Source organism: Cicer arietinum, chromosome 3 (genome assembly GCF_000331145.2).
Source record: "Cicer arietinum cultivar CDC Frontier isolate Library 1 chromosome 3, Cicar.CDCFrontier_v2.0, whole genome shotgun sequence".
In the NCBI taxonomy this organism is placed as follows: Eukaryota; Viridiplantae; Streptophyta; class Magnoliopsida; order Fabales; family Fabaceae; genus Cicer; species Cicer arietinum.
Genome location: NC_021162.2, coordinates 46,568,536 through 46,583,181, shown reverse-complemented (window position 1 = coordinate 46,583,181; position 14,646 = coordinate 46,568,536). Strand labels below are relative to the sequence as shown.

Here is a 14,646-nt window from a genome sequence, read left to right as displayed (position 1 = left end):
AGCTTTATCATCTGTTGTCCAATATGCTTCCTTTTTTAAGGCAGAGTTTGAATCATCTTGATCAACCCTTGGTGTGAAATCTCCATCTGTAATGATGCGCCACATTCCTGTGTCTTGAGATTTTAAGAACAGTTGCATTTTGTTTTGAACTTTTTAGAGACCGAGCTTTGATCCCAATTGAAGTAACAATGTCGATTTACAAGAAAGGGGGGTTTGAATTGTAAATGCACCTTTTAAAAATTCCTTTTAAAACTTGAAAAAATAACTCAAGATTGATCTTGGTTATGAAAACAGAAAACGGAGAACATTCTTGGTTTTAGTAGTAAAACAGAGAACGTTCCTTGATTAGTTGAAAACAGAAAATTCGTTTATGTTTTATCTTAGTTAATTAATTCAGTATGATAAATAGAGAGATAGGATAGAGAATACCACACAAAGATTTTATCCTGGTTCACCTAACGTGGGTTACGTCCAGTCCTCACACTATGAGATTTTCCACTAAGTGTTTAAAACAAAAAGCTTTCTTGATCTTACAACACCTAGTCAAGATCAACCTTGATCTATTTCAAACTCTATTGCTTTCCACCCAGAAAGCAATACCAGCACCTATCTAACCTTGATAGGAAGTAATCTTAAAACAAACTATAAAGAAACTCTTATAGTTTGAGTTTTTACAATTTGATTGTTTTGACAGAATCTGAGATTTCTCAACTCTTGTTTGGGAATTGATTCTTTATAAAGGATATAATGATAATTGTGCAAGCTAATAAATGAGTATGAACTAGCAGTTCTTTCGCATAAATCAGAAAGTGTGATTGCCTCTGTTTTGCAGAATTTCAAGTATGTATGTGATTGATTTATAGATTTCGAAGCACTTGAATTTCTTGCCTTGAATCGGGATATTGGCCTTCTATTTATAGGCTGTAGAGGCACTGAATGAAGGTACAAGAGTTGTTGGAGAGGCTCTGCTTTTTGACTGAAACATTATTTCAGAATAAAAATAATCCTTCTTTGAAATAGCTTTTTGACTTTATTGGTTTAGCATTTAAAGCAATTTTGTCCTTTTTAGAAATTTCTCTTGACGTTTCTTCATTGATCTTGGATGGTACATTATCTTTCTTGAGTCTTGAGTGTAGCTAGAGAATGTTGGAGATGAATTACAGACCAAATCAGAGAAGAAACAATGTTGTTGTTTATTGTGCAGAAAACGGAGAATGATTAACGTTCTTGGTTTGTTAGTTTGAACTTTCTTGAGCTTCAATAATCATTCTGGAGTTCCCGTTTTAAACGTTCTAGATTTCCTTTGTAATTGTCTTGTCATATGTCCAGATTGATCGAATTTTCTTGACATTTGATTTTTGGAGTTTGCAAACTATCATGACTTTTGTCTGTCTTTGAGTCCTTTGATCTTTGAGACCAAATAGCTTTTTTGAGTTTGGATGAATCCTACTTGTTCCTTGCCATGTACTGATTAGATATGAATAATTTCCAGGGCAGACTCTTTGTCAAAGAGATAGAAAAAGTTTGACCAATATGCTGTGATGGACAGTTGTTGAAGCTGAAGATCATTCTCTGTCATGATGCAGAATGATCTTGTTGCTGTCTTTTCTTGATTTGCTTGATTATGTTCTTAATTAAATCCACTCAAAAACACATGTTAAATTAACATAACATTTTAGAATCATAATTAATTTTCTTAATTAACTTTTGTTTATTTTCATCAAAACTTTAAATATAGAGTTTGTCTCAACAAAGGTCTGAAGTTTGGGGTCTAATAGCGTGTTTCTGCATCTGCCTCTGAAGACTCAATGGGTTTTTGGAAGCTCAAAGTACTTATGCATTCTCGGATGAACAATACTTATGCATGCTCTAATGAACATTATTTTTGCATGTTCGGATGAACAATACTTGTGCATGCTCTAATGAACATTATTTATGCATGCTCTGATGAACAATAATTCCAGTATGCCTCTAAATTCTGAAGCCACTTTCAAAATTGTTGCCTTTAAAGCTTATGTTCTACTAACTGCAACATGCTTCAAAATGTTGCCTCTGAAGTTGCAATGACTGTATAGATTGCGTCTTGTTCCAAAGTGTTGCCTCTGATACGCAATATACTTTGAAGTTGCTCTAAATCTGATAAGGAAACAAATGTGATTTGTTGAAGCCACTTATTTTAAGTCACACAACTACCTATAACTATCAAGAAAGAAAAGAATACAACATCTGACTCCAACAATCAAGTTATACTCTGATGTAGAAAAGTCAATGCATCTGATGGAAAGTCAATTATTCAAATAAAAGATAAATTTCACTTAGCCTTATCAAAAATTCTGAAGGTTCAAGAACATGGCCTTATAGTTGTTCCCGCCCAAATCAAATCATGTGTATGAAAGAAGATTCAACAAAATAATTTCCAAATGCAATATGAAGAAAATACGCATTATATCATTCTAGAAGAATTGCTTAGATTAGATTTGAAAATATAGAATTGACTAAAGGATATATTACCAAAACGCATCTTCAGAATTATTTTTGAAGAAAATAATTGTTGATCAAGCTAGAATGAAGATAGATTCAAAATTCTCAAATGACTAAACTGAAGTCCTAAGTTCAACTATAAATAATGGATCATGGCTGAAGAAGAAAGATAAGATCAACAAGACTACACAAACTTAGAAATCCTAAAAATCAAAGTTGTTCAAAAAACCTCAAGAGCTCAATTTTCTAAGTATTCAGAGTTGAAGATTTTAAGTTCTAGCAAAACACTCGTTCAAATAATAGTATTCTTATTGTTTCATTCTAGGTAGTCAATAGCGCCGGTTTGCGGCGGGATCGCGCCGGAGCGGAGCGGCGAGCGACATGGCCACGGCGGCGCAGAGCGGAGTGGAGAAATTAGGGTTTGCGCGTGACCTGGGCGCGTTCGCGGGTCACGGGTCGCGTTCCAGGTCGTGGGTTTCAAAACCCTAAAAAACGTGAAAAAAATCTGGACTTTTTTTCCGTCAAAAACCCATTTTACCCCTAAATTTTAAAACGTTTTAGGGGTAATTTTGGCAATACACCCTTCAGATTTTAGAGATTCACTATCGTTCTCATCTTCTCATCTCATCTCCTCAACTCATCGTTCCATCTCACTGTTCTCATCTCATTTATTTGGGTTGCTGCCTTCAGTCGTCCCGTCCGTTCTCATCATGTCCGTTCTCATCCTGTGCGTTCTCATCCTAGGTTCGTTCATGGTTGCTCTTTGCTCTGTTCTTTTCTCCACCCTTTTTCTATTTTGTAACTTTGTTACTTCTCCTCCTCTGTTACTTTTTTTTTCTTTTAGTTTTTTATTTTTTCTTCAGTTTTTTTTTTTACTTCAAATTAAATTTACTTCTCCTCCTCTATTACTCTTTTTTTACTTCTTTGTTACTTCTTTTTTAATTGTTTTTACTTCTTTTTAATTTAATTTAATTTAATTTTTTTTGTTAATTTAATTTAATTCTGTTTTTGTTAATTTGTTTTTGTTAATTTAATTTCATGTTGTTTTTGTTAATTTGTTTTTGTTAATTTAATTTAATTTACTTTTATTTTTGTTTCTGTTTTTGCTAATTTAATTTAATTTAATTTACTTCTATTTTTGTTTCTGTTTTTGTTAATTTAATTTACTTCTATTTTTGTTAATTTAATTTACTTCTATTTTTGTTAATTTAATTTACTTCTATTTTTGTTAATTTAATTTACTTCTATTTTTGTTAATTTAATTTACTTCTATTTTTGTTAATTTAATTTACTTCTATTTTTGTTAATTTAATTTACTTCTATTTTTGTTAATTTAATTTACTTCTATTTTTGTTTCTGTTTTTGTTAATTTAATTTACTTTTGTTTTTTGTTTTTGTTAATTTAATTTTTTTACTTCTTTTTTCATTCTGTTAATTTAAATAATTTGTTTTTTTTAATTTAATTTAATTTAATTTGCTTCTGTTTTTGTTAATTTAATTTAATTTAATTCTTTTTACTTCTTTTTTCATTATGTTAATTTAAATAATTTGTTTTTTTTAATTTAATTTAATTTAATTTGCTTCTGTTTTTGTTAATTTACTTCTGTTTTTTGTTTTAATTAAATTTTTACTTCTTTTTTCATTCTGTTAATTTAATTTAATTTGTTTTTGTTAATTTAATATAATTTACTTTTTTTTTGTTAAATTACTTCTATTTTTTGATTTTGTTAATTTAATTTAATTTAATTCTTTTTTTGTTTCTGTTTTTGTTAATTGAATTTACTTCTCTTTGTTTTTTTCTACTTCATTTCTTTATCTGTTCTGCAAACAGCCATGACAACATCATCTGAAACCCCACAATCTGGAATGTCTAAACCAACCGGAGATAATGTTGACCTAGCATGGCAGTTTAATAGTGTAAAAGACAAGAATAATAGGAAGAAGGTGACATGTGATTTTTGTCAAGTTGAAACTAGTGGTGGAATTACTAGAGCAAGACAACATCAGTTAGGAATAAGGGGAGACGTAAAAAGCTGCAGAAAAATACCACCAGATTGTAAGCTATTGTTGCAGACAGATTATGATGAGAAACAAGCACTAAAAGATGGAATATTAAATGAGATGGAAGTTCAAATTGACGATGATGTTAATGATGATGTAGCTGAAATAAGGAGAAGTCGAAGTGGAAAAAGGGCAATTGAAGCCCCTTTACCGGCTGCCAAGAAGACAAAAGGTCCCTTGGATTTAATGTTCATGAAAAAAGCATAACACAAATTGGGGAAAGACAAGAGACAAACAAGCATAATTGATACTTGTGACAAAGAAGCAAGAGCAAGAACGGTACAATACATTGCTCGTTTTTTTTACACAAATGGAATTGCTTTCAATGTTGCAAGATCAAAAAGCTTCAAGTTGATGTTGGAAGCAGTTGGAAATTACGGTCTTCATTTGAAACCTCCAAGCTATCATGAGTTGAGGGTTCCACTCCTTGAAAAAGAGTTGGAATATACAAAGGCTTTGTTGAATGGTCATCAATTGCATCGCGCAAAATACGGATGCTCAATTATGTCAGATGGTTGGACGGATAGAAAGAATAGGAGTTTGATAAATTTCTTGGTGAATTCCACAGCAGGAACAATGTTTGTGAAGATTATTGATGCTTCTGCCTACATGAAGACTGGAATTAAAATATTTGAGCTATTGGACAATTTTGTCGAGGAGATTGGTGAACAAAATATTGTTCAGGTGGTTACTGACAATGGAAGTAATTATGTATTGGCTGGTAAACTACTAACTGCCAAGAGACCACACTTGTTTTGGACTCCGTGTGCTGCACATTGTCTAGACCTGATGTTAGAAGATATTGGAAAGATTGTTAAGGTTAAAACGGTTATTCAAAAAGGGATTAGTCTTGTTGGCTTCATTTATAACCACACATTGGCGTTGAACATAATGAGGAAGAACGCTGGCAATGTTGAATTGGTTAGACATGGAGTCACAAGGTTTGCTACCATATTTCTTACTTTGCAAAGATTGCATAAACAAAAAACCAACCTTAGAAAGATGTTCACTTCTGAAGAATGGTTGAAGTCCAAGGCAGCAAGCGATCCTAAGGGAAAGAAGGCAACTCGTATTGTACTTTTGACATCATTTTGGAATGATATCATCTACACTCTTAAGGTTATGGGACCTCTTGTACAAGTGTTAAGACTTGTTGATAATGAGAAAAAACCTGCAATGGGATATATATATATATATATGCAGCAACGATCAAGGCCAAGGAGGATATTCGAAAATCTTTCAATGAACAAGCAAGCAAGTACATAGATGTATTTGCAATCATTGATGAAAGGTGGAAATGTCAACTTCATCATCCATTGCATGCTGCAGGCTACTACCTAAATCCGAAGTATTTTTATAGCAGACCAGAAATTGAGAATGATCCCATATTGGTGGGAGGTCTTCACTTATGCATCGAAACACTTAGTGAAAGTCATCAAATGAGTGACATGACTACAACACAATTGTCAGAATATAAGATTGCTAATGGTCTCTTTGGATTGGGTGGAGCAATAAGACAAAGGACAACATTAGCTCCCGGTAATTGGATTGGAACTTCATTTATTTTCTTCTTAAATTTTTTAGCACACAACAACTTGTATAAAATGAAAATGATTGTTTCATTGCAGCTGAGTGGTGGAAGACTTATGGAGCACAAACTCCACTTTTGCAATTATTGGCCATTAAAGTGTTGAGTTTGACATGCAGTTCTTCAGGATGTGAGCGTAATTGGAGTACTTTTGAGCATGTAAGTTAATACTTAATACTTGTTATTAAGTTATAGAGTATTCTACTATGTAGGTTCATATTAATTTAGTAAACTAACATTTTAAATTATGATACTTAGATTCATTCCAAGAAGAGAAGTAGACTTGAGCATAAGAGGTTGGAAGACTTGGTTTTCGTTAAGTATAATCAGGCTTTGAAAGAGCGATATGATTGTCGTGATGTGATTGATCCAATCGTCTTGAATGATGATGATGATTATATCAATGAATTTGAAGTGGGAGACTTGGGGGATGATGGTGAACCTGTTGAAGAATTAGTTTATGCTGGTGATAATCTAACTTGGACTGATGTTGCCAATGCAAGTGGGGCTAATGAGCCGGTGGTCTACACTAGGCGGGCAGCAAAAGAAAAGGCAGCTGCAAGTGCATCTAGGGCCATAGCACAAGAAGCAATATCAAAAGAAGTGGTGGTAGAAGAAGATGTTGAAGAAGTTGAACCTATTTATATTGAAGATGATGAGGATGAGGAGGAGGAGAATGAAGAATATATTGAAGTTGATGGGGAAGATGAGGAGGAAGAAGACTATGTTGAAGATGATGATGATTTTTGATTCCTATAACATGCATTTTAGTTTTAATATTTTGTTAATTTTATTACTCTACTATGTTGAAGAACATGATGATATTTGGTATCTAAATCTATATTTTGATTAAGACTATTTGGTATCTAAATGTATGTTTTGATTTAGACTGTGAGTTTGAGATCTAAATGTATGTTTATATAGCATTATTCATGTAGAGGTCATCCCAGTATCCCGCAACCCGCTATCCCGGTTTCCGGGGTTGGCCGCGACGCACCGCTATCTAGGATTAACTACCTAGGTTTCATTGCTAGTGTGGGAAAATCATTGTAATAAATCTTCTTAGTAGATGCAAAACCAAAACAGTTTCAATATCGTTGTAACCTAGTCCCAATAGTGACTTTAGTGTGTCTCAAGCAATCTGTGGATCTCATGAGATATAGAATTCAATACAATCGGTAACTCTTGCACTAACAGATATTGAATCCAATACAATTGTTAACTCTTTCACTAACAAATTTAATATAAACAATCCAATTTAACTTAAGACTAGCAAAATAACACAATCAGAAACACCAAAAAATTGATCGCGGGGTGATGTACTAAAATAAAATAAAACTAAAGAAAAACATAATCAACTTGCATCAATAATAATAATAATAATAATAATAATAATAATAATAATAATAATAATAATAATAATAATAATAATAATTATATTATTATTATTATTATTATTATTATTATTATTATTATTATTATTATTATTATTATTATTATATATTTCAGCATATCTTGTGTTACTTTATTACTTATGGTAATTAATGCGAAAAAATTTATATTTTGTTCTCTGTTAATTTGAAAATTTAGCAACCTCAGCTAAATTGTGCTATAACTTACAAATACTTTCTTTAACTGTTTTTTTTTCTATTTTGCAGTCTATGATTGTTTTTGCCAAACCCATCAAATTTACAGTATTGTAATTCACCTTTGGCAACCTGATAGAAATTGGAAGGTAGATTAATTTCCCCTTATTGACCCCTGATAGTTTTAGAAATAATTTATGTCAAGCTATAAAGGCAAGGTAACAATTTAGTACATGGTATTATTGGTAAGTTCAGATTGATGTTGTTTTCATTTTCCTTTCCTTTTAATATCTACTTAGAATTATTTTTATTCTCATTGTTTTCTTCTAATATGTACAGATGTACTTTTAAGTGAATATGGTATTATGGCATTAGATCATTTTTATGCTTCTGATTTTTTGTTAGTTCAATTAATTAATAGACCATCCAACTTTGTATTGTAAATTTGGCAGTACAGACTTTTTTCTTGGACCAGCACAACAAATGGAAATTATGTTTGACCTTGTTCGTGTTTTTGCATCAGCCATTTACCTTGAACTCACACCAGCAAATACCAATCATTCTTACAATAAAAACCTCTATACAATTCAAAGATCACAACAAACTCAAAATTATGACAAGTATTCGAACTAAGACAAGAATTATGAAATCACCTGCGTGTACCTTAGAATTAACAATTATGAGATGTAAATATATACGCACTAACAACAACTAATTAATTTTCTTATTATTTATGAATATTGGACAACTGATTCTATGTGATCCAAACCTTGAAAGAAATTGGAGATACTCTCTCAAATCAGTCCAACAAGGCAACAAAAAAAAAAGAATGAAACAGAGGACAAAACAGATTGGCAGGACCTTCTAGTGAATTCTTACAACAAAACACAAATTGAAGCATAAAAAGAAGATGGATGAAGCATATTCTTACATGTGTGCGACCTTCTGGTGAGATTGAGTGTTGCGATACGCAAAGAGGCTGCGGCGAGAGGCTGAGACACGACCTTATGTAAAGAGATGACGGCGAGAATATGTAAGGAGAGGACTAAGAGAGGCGTCTTTAAAGAGATGAACACGTGAGGTGTCGTGCAAGCACCAACGAGAGGCATCAGAGAGAGCGAAAGGCACAATTTTGGTGTGGGGAAGGCGTCGAGCAACAAGGAGGAAGAACGGTTTTGGTTCAGGCGAGAGAAAGGTTTTGGTTCACGTAGGGTAATTTGGAGAAATATTATTTAGAAAATTAGGTTGTAGCAAAAAAGAATTTTTGTTTAGCCAACATTTTTTATTTACTTTATCCCACGGTTATGTATTTATTGCGGTTTAAACATGATATATGCAACATTTTTTATACTAAGGTTACATTTATAATATGTTACTTTAAAATCTTCAGAGACAATAGTGTTGTCTAAATCGACCACAGTTTTTAACACATACCTTAAAAACGAATATGCAACGATTTTATTTTGACAACCAAAAAAGTGTATTTTTATGTATGTTATAAACAACTTGAGAAATTGTTGTCTATTCTTGTTTCTAGCCACATATTTTTAGTCGTTGCCAGGATAAGTATGGCCAAAAATTAAAAATGTTGTAGTGTCAGGTTGTGTTAAAAAGACTTGACTTGTAGGGTCAAAGTGTTAGTGTGCCTTCAACAATCTAGAGTTGTCAAATTGTGTGGAGACGACTTGACTTGTAGGGTCAATGTGTTATGTGCCTTCAACAATATGGGTTTGTCATGTTGTGTGAAGAAGATTTGGCTGGTAGAGTCAAACTGTTTTTGTTCCTCAAAAAGTCAAGGGTTGTTAGGCTGTTTTGAGAAGATTGGCTTGTAGAATCAAGTGTTTTGTAATTCAAGTTGTTGAATTAGTGGATTAAATCCCTCTGAGTGAGGGGACTAATGTAGCCAAGTTAGTGGTGAACTAGGATAAATTACTTGTGTCATTTTACTCATGCATTCCTTAGTTTTGTTACTACTTATGCTCTAACTCATCAAACCCGAACAAATATTAATCAAATAATGAAAAAGAATCCAACTTAGACAAACACAATTCGACCCTCTTCTCGTACTTTCACCTTCAATAATGCCTACATATAGCGCAACCAACAGTTAAATATGTGTTATATTCAATTTTCTTTATTATAAGCGATAACTATAATATCTCTTTTTTACCCATACACAAGTCCATAATATCTTTCAAAGGAAGAAAAAAAAAACTAGTTCCACCATGTTCCAACTTAAAGTCTAAAGGCTTTGACATATTCAATGTCATTACCATCAATTGTTGAACATAATTTAGTTGAAAGTTTTGCCTTTTTGGTGGAACGTCATCTTTCTTTGATACCTCAACAACCTAAACCATTAAAATAATATATTAACCAACATATTTAAAAGGACTCAAGTACATAAGTATAGAAAGACATGTGTAATGAATACCTTATTGGAAACAAATCACAAGAGTCTTTTTGGCCATTGAATAAAATTGTTGGGGGTTTGACCAACTGTTGTCACCTCATCAGTGGACATAGATACTTGAGCATTTGCGTCTAGCACCTTGGTAACCACAACTCTCACCTAATCATTATTTAGAAGTTGATTATGTAAAGTGGACTCCAACTTTTACACATCAACATATGCCACAATATGAGTATGCCTATGAATATACAATTCACAATATTATCGGATATCATCTTCTTCATCTAGTATAGATGACACACCGTAACAACTATCTTTTGTGCTTGCATGTAAAGTTGTATTACGAGAGCAAATTGGGAAATTATTGTTTTGTTGAGAGAAAGCCATATGTGATATCTCTTGTATCACTTGCTCCCTAATCTCCTTAGTAAACTATGCTTTAATGGTCTCTATTTGGTCGCTACTCATAATAGGTGGGGTAGAGGATGGACGAGAATGAAATCCAAATTATTGTGAATCCCCACATCTTGACATCTTTTTGGATGAAAGTTTCCTTGAGATGTTTGTTCCACAAGATAATCCTACAACATACAATTTAAACAAAAATATATTAGACTTGTTATGCATAAATATGTAATTAAAAAATTAGAATTACATACTTACTTACAATTTTTTTGTTGGGAAAAATAGCACAAATTAAAAGAATTAAGACACAATCACAACACAAGAATATAACGTGGAAACTCCAAAACCGGAGAAAAAACCACGGCCGCTGCCTAAACCGGCAACCAGAGAATTAATACTATGTGAAAATTGTTACAACACATAGACTTCTCTCACTCACACCCCAGACACCACAGTACAACCACACTCTTACAAAGCAAATATTTAAACTAAGTCAGATATAAGCTTAAAGTGCTATTGCTGACTGGTGCATTTGAAAACAAAGGACCAAAACTCAATATATAGCCTTGGCCTTCTCCTTATTCTCCCACACTAAAGGATGTGGGACTTGCAATCAACCCCAACAATCTCCACCTTGATTGTAAGAGTTACAACTTCCGCTTCCATTGTCTTACCGACAATCATACTCCACCATCAAAAGTACACTTCACTTGGAACTAAACCATCCCAAGAATTTTCTCCACTTGGAACTAAACCATTCCAAGAATTTTCTCATGTCGAAACCTTGCTGAAATTAATGGTGCAACTCCCATGTTGGCTTCCAGGAAGTTCTTCAGCCATCGACAAATCACCACACACCTTGCATCAATGCCAACCAATGCCCGTGTGCTGTTCTGAATCCGCTAGCAATAACTTGTCCTTTTCATGGTATAGCGGAAATACCATAAGGACAAACTTTATCTTCTAGATGAGATCACCATCATCTCCCAAAACAAGGGAGACCTTGCCAGCACTTGTCTCAGAGTCTTTTTCAGATACTGCTCCACCTGGACAATTTCTCTTCACATGCCCAGGCTTTCCACACTCCCAGCACACCAAATTCTTTGCATGTATCTTCTTCCCATTAGCCCCACTTCTAGTCAGCAACATTGAGCTTGATGAAGTGCTTTCATCATTTTTCATTCTCCTTTCTTCAGAAATAATTTTAGTTGCAACTTCTTCAAAACTCAAACTTTCCTTCCCATACATCAGAACAGGTTTAAGATGAACATAGGAAGGTGGAAGGGACAAAATGAGCCTTAACGCTTTATCTTCATCATCAATCTCAACTTTGATAGATTCCAACTCAGAGACAATATTATTCAAAGTACTAAGATGATCAGAGATTTTCGTACCTTCATCCATGCGCAGATTGTGGAATTGCTCTTTCAACAACAACCGATTTGAGATGCCCTTAGCCTGATATAACCCTTCAAGCTTCTCCCAGAGTTGCTTGGCTGATGACAGATTCTGCACATTCGCAAGAACATTCTTTGCCAAACACAGACGAATTGCACTTGCAGCTCTCAAATCTAGTTCCTCCCACTTGTCGTCCTCCATGTTGGAAGTGTTTCCTTTCAACGCCTTGTGTAATCCTGATTGTATAAGCACATCCTTGACTTGTACTTTCCACAAGCCAAAGTTGATTCTTCCATCAAACTTCTCTATGTCAAACTTCATAACGCTTGACTAAGACATAGCAGCTGCACGCAGACTATAAACTGTGCACCAGGTAAGTTCCTAGGAAAGAGAGGTGGGTCACAACAGACACGCTTAAATACCAAGTCTTTCCTTAGCCAGAACCTCCCTAAACAGCACTTTCACAGTATCACCTTTCCCCTAAAAATACCAAGGATAATTCTTTTCTGATGTGGAAGATCAGACAAAGCTGCAACCACAGAGCATACTAAGAAAAATTATCCTACCGAACCTCCGAACCTGGCTCTTGATACCAGTTGTTGGGAAAAATAGCACAAATTAAAAGAATTAAGAGACAATCACAACACAAGAATATAACGTGGAAACTCCAAAACCGGAGAAAAAACCACGGCCGCTGCCTAAATCGGCAACCAGAGAATTAATACTATGTGAAAATTGTTACAACACATAGACTTCTCTCACTCACACCCCAGACACCCCAGTACAACCACACTCTTACAAAGCAAATATTTAAACTAAGTCAGATATAAGCTTAAAGTGCTATTGCTGACTGGTGCATTTGAAAACAAAGGACCAAAACCCAATATATAGCCTTGGCCTTCTCCTTATTCTCCCACACTAAAGGATGTGGGACTTGCAATCAACCCCAACATTTTTCAACAATAAGACGTGTTTCTTCTGATGTGTATTCTCTTTATGGTCTTTGTTGGGCTCTCTTCTACGTCTCATGGCGTGATGGTAGAGATGGAGATGGAACTTCTAAATCTCCAACTAATTTTTGCCTTTGTTTTATTTTCTCTTGAGTCTTCATCTTGTCTAGCAATGCATATCCCCCACGAGACAATTTATGAAGGTACTTGTTAAAAGGCTGAATCATTTGTGTCTTCTTTCTTTTCTCTTATTGTAAATAACAAACCTATTAAAGATAGTACTAAAAAACTTAGATCGAGCAACCAAATCATATATACAACTAACTTGAAAGGAAGGATCCTCTCGGGTCTTAATTGCCATATTTCCTCGTCAATAAAAGGATATACATTAACGGGAGATTTGTGACTCAGATCGCCATTATTTAAATATCTCATTGTTAGTATAGCTTTAAATGCCCTCCAACATTCACCCATATATTGAAAACATTTCTTTTTAATAAATTTATTATTAGGAACATTCCATGTTTCCTACATTACACAACAAATAGAATAGTTGTTGCATAACAATACTATAGTTAAATACAGTAGTGACAAAGATAATTAAAATTACATCTACTGTTGCTTAAATTTTTTTATTCACGTCTTCATGTACTTCATCTCATTCCTTGGCCAAAATACTGACTTTTTCTTGAGCAAGGGAAGTCATATAACAAATGAAAGCTTTCCTGTTATCATCCTCTTTACACTTATGTAACAACTTTGTCATCCGTTTGCCACGTCTACCTTATTTTTGGGTAGAGGTCGTATATGATACACTGTGAAGGAGTTGATGGGTCACACATGTGTCTCTGTTTACAAAGTATATAATTATGGTCAGTAACAATTCAAAATAATGAATAATCAATATAACACTAGATAAACTATCATATAAGGATGACAAATTGTAAGTAAAAGTTATAAACAAAACAAAATTTATTTAGGTTTCAATATATTTTTGGTCCTTGTAAATATGATTCGTTTTTATTTTAGTCCCTGTAATTATTTTTTGTTTGATTTATACCCTTGCAAATTCTAAAAAGTTTTAAAAAACGTCCTTTATGAATATTTTTTAGTAATAAAATGGTGACATGACTAATTTTGGATGAAGTGACACATGATGACCATGTAATTTTTATTGACTAGGCAATATTTAATATTTAATATTTAAAATTAAAATTCATTTTATTAACTCATTTAGTCATTTAATTAAAAACTTAAAACTAATTAATTAATTAACCAATTAAATAATAAAAACTCAATAATTTTCATCTACAACCCTAAATTTATTAACAAAAACTCAACAACCTTCATCTTCAACCCTAATTTCTTCAACTTCAAATCACAAATTCTCATATCTGATCCAAATCCTAAAAATTTTAATCTCTCATTTTTCTTACACCACACCTATAACTGAAGATGAATATTGTTGAGTTTTTATTAAAAAATTTGGGGTTGAAGATGAAGATTATTGAGTTTTTATTATTTTTCTGGTTTATTAATTAATTAATTTTTAGGTTTTAACTAAATGAGTAAATGAGTTAATAAAATTAATTTTAATATTAAATATTGTCTAGTCAACAACAATTACACGGTCACCATGTGCCACTTCATTCAAAATTAGTCATGTCACCATTTTTTTACTAAAAAAGATTCGTAAAAGACTTTTTTATAACTTGTTAGAATTTGCAATGCTATAAATCAAACAAAAAAAAAATTACATGGACT

General features: G+C 33.0%; 1 protein-coding gene across 2 annotated transcripts; it reads left to right on the top strand.

Annotated features, from left to right (window-relative positions):
• Positions 1-4,896: 4,896 nt before the first annotated feature.
• LOC105852876 (uncharacterized) lies at positions 4,897-7,483 on the top strand. Of its 2 annotated transcripts, XM_012719660.3 has the most exons (3): positions 5,578-6,081; positions 6,171-6,289; positions 6,389-7,483. In XM_012719660.3, exons 1-3 carry the CDS (start codon positions 5,982-5,984, stop codon positions 6,878-6,880), a joined length of 711 nt encoding a protein of 236 aa, XP_012575114.1. In that variant the 5' UTR covers positions 5,578-5,981; the 3' UTR covers positions 6,881-7,483. The 2 variants fall into 2 exon arrangements, 1 of the variants encoding a protein (XP_012575114.1); XR_012162253.1 differs by having other exon boundaries at positions 4,897-6,289; positions 6,389-6,418.
• Positions 7,484-14,646: the final 7,163 nt, after the last annotated feature.

What these genes read in the sequence shown, in the direction of transcription:
- LOC105852876 (XM_012719660.3), top strand. Translation starts at nt 5,982, where the DNA reads ATGAGTGACATGACTACAACACAATTGTCAGAATATAAGATTGCTAAT. An exon ending in AAGGACAACATTAGCTCCCG is followed by an intron (nt 6,082 to 6,170) that starts GTAATTGGATTG and finishes GTTTCATTGCAG; the next exon opens with CTGAGTGGTGGAAGACTTAT. An exon ending in ATTGGAGTACTTTTGAGCAT is followed by an intron (nt 6,290 to 6,388) that starts GTAAGTTAATAC and finishes TATGATACTTAG; the next exon opens with ATTCATTCCAAGAAGAGAAG.